Raw genomic sequence first — 7,898 nt, 5'->3', positions numbered from 1 at the left:
TTTTTTTTTTTTTTTTTTTGTATATAATTAATATCCTGTAGATAATAAACTTTAGGTCTTTTTTTGGTGATTTTATCAATAAAAAAAACAAGAAAAAGAGAGGAAAAAGGTAATAAATAAATAATAAGTATAATATATTTATAATTATAATTAAATAAATAAGAATAAGAAGAAGAATAAAATAAATTAAATAAGGGATATCTTAATAAACCTATTAATCCCCCTATTATACTTAATATACCTATTAATACACCAAAAAAAAAAGAAGAAAAAATATTATTTATATAATTATACATTTGCCCGCTAAAATTAGATAGATAAATGCATGCAAATAAAGGAGATAAATATTGTGCTATATATACAGGTAATAATAATATAGATAAATACATAAAATTACCATTAATAATAATTATATATAATAAATATATAGCTCCTCTTTTTTTTTCCCCTATTATTATACCTAATAAAAAAGAAGGAAAAAAGGATAAAGGACCCATTAATCCTAATAAATTATTCCCCTTATTCCCTATCCATCTTTCTGCACAAGTTACATAAAAAGAATAAAATAAACAATTAAATGACCAATAAATACACATTAATATATAATGTATAGAACATATTTCCTTATATAATGTTGTATTCTTATCTATTATATTTATTAATAATTCTTCTTCTTCTTCTTCCTCCTCCTCTTCTTCTTCTTCTTGTTCTTGTTGTTCTTTTTCTTCTTCTGCTGCTGCTGCTGCTGTTGTTGCTGCTGCTGCTGCTGCAGCAACAGATAGTTCTGTGTCTTGTGTTAATTGAGCAGCAATAGCAGCACGAGGACCATCAGCAGCAGCAGCAGCATTATTATTATTATCTTTCTTATCCTGTTGCTGCTGCTGCTGTTGCTGCTGCTGCTGTTGCTGCTGTTGCTGCTGCTGCTGCATTTCTTGTTCTTCTTGCTGCTGCTGCTGCAGATCTAATTCCTCTTGGGTAAGATAATTTTTATTAGGGAAGAAAAGAAGAGCAGCAAAAAAACAAAGAAAAGGACCTAAAAATGCATAACCTATGCATACAGTAGGGAAGGAGAGTCCTGCTGCTGTTGCTCCCTCTGCTGCTGCAGCATGATTAGCAGCAGCAGCAGCAATATGATCACCAGCAGCAGCAGCAGCAGATGCTGCTCTTATTAATTTAATACCTATACTAGATTGTCCTGCATGCATGCATGCATGCATTATATTAGTAACACTAAAAGAAAGAGACATAAATGCACAAATAATAATAATAATAAATTGTTTATTATTAATAAATAAATTAGTAATAATAAGGGAAGGAAGATAAGAAGGATCTGCACCTATAGACATAAATAAAAAAGAAATAATAAATAAATAATTATATTTATTATTATTATATTTATTTATATTACTTAATAATAACCAAGAAAAAAAAGAAAATAATTGTCCTATGCATGCAGTTTTTTTTGCTCCTTTTTTATCTAATAATATTCCCCCTAATAAAGAAAAAGAAAAAGAAATAAATATACCTAAATTAAATAATAATTGTACTTTCTTGTCTTGTTCCTTGCATTTATATCTAGGTATTTCTTCTTCTTTTTCTTCTCCTTTTTCTTCTTCTTTTTCTTCTTCTTTTTTTTCCTCTTTTTTTTCTTGTTTATTTATATTATTTATTTCTTCCTCTTTTTCTTTATTTACTCCTTTAGGGCTTATTTCTTTATTTATTCCTTTTTCTTCTTTTTCTTCCTTATTATTATTATTATTATTATTATTATTATTATTATTTATTTCTTCTTCTTTTATAGTATTATTTATATAATTATAATTATTTATATTATTATCTATATAATTATTATTATTATAATTATTATTATATATATAATTATTATAAATAAAAGATTTATAATATTTATAATAATAATTATTAATTTCTTCTTGTGTACATAAATATTCATAAGCTCCTTCCTCTAATAACATACTAGATAAGGAAGGCCAACCAAATAGAACTCTTGCGCTAATTGTTACATAAATTATATGAATAAATAATAATATATAACGATTTAGACCAAAAGGAGTAGGCTGATTCTCTGCTAATAATTTCCTCTTCTTTTTTTTCTTATTATTTATTGTATTCTTATTCATTATCCTTGTATTATTTGTTGCTTTCTTCCTGCTGCTGCTGCTACTCCTGCTGCTGCTCCTGCTGCTTATGTCACCACCAACACAACGAATCGCTAAACTGCTACTGTTGTCATCAGCAGATTCTCCTGCTCCTGCTGATCCTGTTAATCCTGTTGCTCCTGTTGCTCCTAATCCTTCTCCTCCTCCATTATTAGTAGGAGAGGAAGACATTTCTACTGCTCCTCCTTCTTTTATTCTTTCTTCTCTTGTTTCCTTCCATTGGGAATTCTCGTCGGGCATCTCCTAAAAATGTATTCAATTAGGGAAAAAAGAAAGAAAAATAACTAAAATATTTATTAATTAATCAATTATTCCCTAATTTCCTTCTTTAAATGATGAAGAAGAAACCAACAATACCCACAAATCTGTATCCACCAGGTTACCAAGGTGCCTATACACCCGAAATCAGAGAAAGTAGAAAAAGACAAAAATTCAATTTTTTGATTATTTCCTCATGAGAATATAAATATAAATAAAGAAAAAGAAATATGTTTCTTTTTTTTCTTCTTATAAGACCCTCTTTTTATGCGAATAACATCAACAAAACAGCCAAGGCGATGATTATGTTGTATTATGTATAATGATGATGTAAAAAGACGATTCCTCCCTTTTTTATTCCCAAGAAAAAGGCAAAAAAAGAAAGCCAAATAAAAAAAGACAAATAAACAGAAATAAATTCATAAATAATTAATGCACTTTATTTTTTTTTACAAGAAATTATCTAGACATCATGACACCACAATTAGAACACGAATTAAGGAACCGGTAGGAAGAGTGTGGGGGGCTGGTGACAACTTTTTTATGCTTTTTTTCTTTAATTTTAATTCTTTTTTTATTTATTACTTATAAATTCATTAATTTAATTCATTTATTCCAAAAAAAACTCATTAATAGTGCATTTTAATGTTGTTCCCCCCCTAATTACTATTATAATGTAGTTATTTATTACCTGTATTTACCTAGAGAAATCGGGAGATCTGTTTTGTTGCCTTCTTCTTCTTTCCCTAATTTTTTGTTTCTTCTTTTATTTTATTTCTTTTCTTTGTTTTATTTTTTTGTTCATTTATTACCATTTATTTCGTGTTTCCTTACACTTCGTTAAGGGGAGGGGGGAGAAGAGAGGGGGGGAGGAGGAGGGATAAGAGTCTCTTAATAAGGGAGGAACTAATAATGATCTATTTATTTATCTTAGTAAACAAATAAATATTTTTCTTCTTTTTTCTTTTTACTAATTTTTAATTAAACAAAAAAATTCACAATTTCCTTCTTTTGTCCATTCGTACACCTACTTGTCTATTCACACTTACGTGGGTAGTAATAATAACTCCTTTTTCCCCCCTATTTACTAATATACTTATTTATTAATTAATTACTTATTATTTTTTCTATTAAATACTCTACAGAACAAAGCTATATAACCTCTATATTGCCTCTCTTCCCTCTACTTTTAGGTGTCTATACACCTCAATAAAAGGTTAGTACATAGCAACAAAATGCCTCTCTTTGCATACATGAATAAATTAAAAAGTTCATTCTTTACAGCTTTTGCATCGCTGCTGTCCAATACAACAAACATATAAATAAAAAGAACCAATTTACCCCCTCTCCTCCTCCTGCATGCATGCATGCATGCATGCATATATGTTCTTAATATATATTTTTGTGTATTAATTATTGTTTTACTGTTATATGCCTCTTTGTGTTATGCATGCAGCAGACAACCCGCGGGCTGTTTAGTTAATAAATAATTAATTATTTAATTATTCATTTATATGCAGCAACAGCAACAGCAACAGCAACAGCAGCAACAACTGCATTCTTTTTCCTTTTGCATGCATACACACACATCTATGGATGCCCTTTACTACCCCATCTACAAACTACTTCTGTTGGCTACCATAACAATAAATATATATATAAATATATATAAATTAATATATATAATATAAATATAAATATTATACATATTAATTATTGCTATATATATATTATATATATAATATAAAAGTGACGGAGTATGTAGAGTTAATAATTGGAGTGTATAGGGAGGTAATAATAATAAAAGTTCCTCAGGTGTATATACAGCTAAAAAATCTTAATATTAAGAGAACTGAACTTTTCTTATGAACGCATTCATGTTATTATACAGATTGCTGCTGCTGTCTATACACCCCACTTCTGCTGCTGCTTCTGCTTCTGTTGCTGCTGCTACGGATGGTGCTGGTGCAGCACGTGCAGCAGATAAAGGCAGCAAACGATTCAGTCTTACATCAGCGCATGCAACAAACAGCCCTTCATCATGACCATCACCGGTAGCTGCTCTTCTTCCTCCTGCATGGAGAGACGAAGACTGTAAAGCGCATTCTCGTTGCTGCTTTGCTGCACGGGTTGGGCATGGAAGAGATACACTTTGGCTGTTGCTGCTGCTGCTGTTGCTGCTGCTGCTATTGCTGCTGCTGCTGCTGCTGCTGCTGCTGCTGAAGGCATTTGCAGCTCTCTGCCGCTGTCTCTCAAGTCGTTCATAGTGCGAAATAAGAAGAAATTCATTTGCAGCCAAATAAGTCGAAGAAGAATATTCAGGCAATGAAATCGGCTGCTGCTGCTGCTGCTGCTGCTGCTGCTGCTGTTGCTGTTGCTGCTGCTGCTGTTGCGGCTGTTGATGCTGATGCTGTTGCTGCTGTTGTTGATGTTGATGCTGCTGCTGCTGATAATCTGCCCGTTGTGCAACAGCAACACCAACCAATGCATCCACCTGTTTTATATGATTTGCTGCCTCTGTATAGAGGTGTGATGATTGACGGCAGACACAAAGACGACACTTCTTAATACGAAATGCTACAGGGGATGATGATGTGCCGTCATCAGATGTCTTAGAGCCTCTTCTTCTTTTCTCCCTACAAGTAGAAGAAGAAGGGAAAAGAATTGGCTGTCTGTACACCGGAAATGCAGCATCATTATTATTAGATGTAGAGCTGCAATTTAAATCAAAAGATGGACGGAAACATGACTCGTGAAGAAGCACAGAATGGGTACCATCACAGTCGCATTCCATCGCTTAAACTAGGCTGCTCCTGCTCCTGCTGCTCCTGCTCCTATTGCTGCTGCTGCTGCTGCTATTGCTGCTCTACAGCAAGCAATGTATCAGCCTATCCGCCTCCTGCAAACTTTCTTGAGAGAACAGAAGGGGGAAAAACCCTTAAAGAAATTCATACGTAATGACTTCAACGAATTGAATCCCCTTGTATAACTGTACGAGGAGCACCCAGCCGAATACGACGGCCGGGAGCCGCGATTTCAACTTTGAGGGAAAACATGAATGAATGAAAACAAATGCAGAAAAACCTGCAATATTTTCGGTGTACGTACACCTCAGCAGCACAGTTAAATCGAGCGGAAACCAACCAGCAGGTAGTACTTATACTTCAATTATATATATTAGGAAGGAAAGAAAGGATATTTTGCTGCAACCAATGTGAATGACGTTACTACTTTAGACTATCTGTAAAAATAAATGAAAATTTAATTCAATTAATACTCCCTTTTCTCCTTTATAAGTCTTATTTCTTCTCTATTTCCCCCTCCTCTTAATACAGACTGAGCGAAGCTTAGCTTGGGGCTGTGCCGCGCCCGCCTCGGGCTGCGCACCAACAATTTCTTAGAGGAAATTTTCTGTGCTTTCTTTTCTTTCTTAATATTCATTCAGATAATTAAATATGTATTAAGAGGAAATATAGAAACCTCCCCTTTATAATGCCAACTAACCGTCAAGGTACAGCCAGGTAGGTCACGTGGGGCCCTCTCCTCCTGAGCACACGAGGGGGCCCGCGGCGACTGGCCATCTACCTGGTGTATGAATTTGTCTTTTGTTAGAAAGAAAGGTAAGAAAGAAGAAAAAAATTCATATAATGCCTCTGCGTCTCTACATACCTACGTACCAACTCTACTCTAGCCGTTCTTCCTCCTCTAAGAATAATAGGAAATACACTGTTAGGTACAGATCATAAGAGTCGCAGATAGGAGATTTCCTGCTATTGAATAGTAATTTATTCTTTTTGTATAGCTCATAAGCAGTATCTGTTGCTGCAGTTGTTGCTTTGATGCCTTGGCATCATAAATAAGTGAATACTTCGCCTCTCGTCTCTGTTTTATGTAATAAAACATATTTATTCAAATTGCTAGTTGAATTAAAACAATTAGTACTAAAATATATGTTATTGACAGGGCCCTTACGATGCCTATTATGGGCAACATAAGGCAGCATATCTGCCTGTTGCATGCGTATTTAAATTACTCTTTAAGTAAAGGTGTAAAATCTTGAATTGCTGCTTCTAGCTGCTGCAATTCTTTCTCTAGATCAGCTTTCTTCTGTAACGCCGCCTCACGGACTGCCTCTGGCGCCTTATCGAAGTTTGGCTCTTGGATCTTCTTAATATAGACGTCCATCTGCAGGAAAGAAAGCAAGCAGCAATAAAAAAAAACATACTGCATACATAGGAAGCATTTTCTGTAGTATAGACGTCAATTTGGTAGGACGAAGGCAGCAATAAAAGAAAGTATACTTCATATATAAAAGAAACAATGGATAAATCTGCTGCTGTTATGCAGCTAAGTGCGTCCTTAATACGAACACTACGTTGCGGTGTCACTGCAGCACCTACCCTAGATAATAGATTTGCTTGTTTTTTCTTCAATTTCTCCAACGTCTGCGCTATGTTTACTCCTTCACTAATTGATAGATAAATTGTTAAATGTGGTGATACGACGTCGGAGGCGCAGCCAGAAGGAGGGGAATCAGTAATGAATTGAACCTGCAAAAAGTTGAACATTAAGTTGAACAGGCGAAAATGGCTACTTTTCTTGCATTTCTAATGAACACATTCAACTTATTTGTGGTTAGTTATAATTATTATTTAATTTGAATGCCTTACATCCTTCAATTTCGCCAAGATCGCCACTGTCTGTGCTGTATCTTTAAAGAAACCCATCTGCTCCTTCGCCTCATCCCGCAACAATACATAGCCTTGCGGCTTAACTTTTGGAGGAATTTCCAATGCAGCCAACAAAGATCGGAAATGTCCAACAATTTGCTGCAGTTGTTGCATATTAGTCTGCAATTTCATAGCAAACGACAGCATGCATGCAAGGAGGTGCACAACAAGGTTAGCATAACTGTCGTCTAATCTCCTGCTAAATAGACGAAAATATGAATGATTTCCCCTTATTTTACTTAGATATTATTTTTATATTCATTTATATTCATTTAGCTATTTAAGGAAGCACTTACATCAAGCGCAGGATTCGTCCAAGCCAGTACAGACTGTGGGTAATCGCTGATACAAATGGATTCATACTTGGCGTTATTTTCGGGTAATCTTTGATAAAGTTCCTCTGTTACGAAAGGACAAATAGGATGTAGTAATCTTAATCCTCTATCTACACATGTAAATAGTACTTCTTGCGCAACACGAGCATCCCTTACACGAGCTGCAACTGCATGCATATCCTCCTCTTTCTTTCCTTCACCACCAGAGAAAGATTCATATGGCTGTATACGAGGCTTTATTGCCTCCAAGTAAACATCGCACAACTCATACAACCAAAAGTTGTATATGGCATTGGCAACATCGCCAAAGTCAAAGGCTTCAAAGCATTTGTTTGCCTGCATGCAAAACAAAAAAGAAAAACAAATACATTAATGTATCCTGCATATATATATATATA

The 7,898-nt window shown here is 34.2% G+C and overlaps 1 protein-coding gene across 1 annotated transcript; it reads right to left on the bottom strand.

Moving 5' to 3' along the window:
- Nucleotides 1–6,464: 6,464 nt before the first annotated feature.
- Nucleotides 6,465–7,836, bottom strand: EMWEY_00053450 (At1g14610, related; the record flags this gene model as incomplete). Its single annotated transcript, XM_013480022.1, has 4 exons — nucleotides 6,465–6,620; nucleotides 6,836–6,985; nucleotides 7,106–7,285; nucleotides 7,462–7,836. Coding segments are annotated over 4 exons (861 nt in total), but the record flags the coding sequence as incomplete, so codon positions are not given.
- Nucleotides 7,837–7,898: the final 62 nt, after the last annotated feature.

The sequence above is a fragment of the Eimeria maxima genome, genomic scaffold (genome assembly GCF_000499605.1).
Source record: "Eimeria maxima Weybridge genomic scaffold, Emw_scaff1523, whole genome shotgun sequence".
Taxonomy (NCBI): domain Eukaryota; phylum Apicomplexa; class Conoidasida; order Eucoccidiorida; family Eimeriidae; genus Eimeria; species Eimeria maxima.
This window is presented reverse-complemented; position numbering and strand designations above follow the sequence as displayed.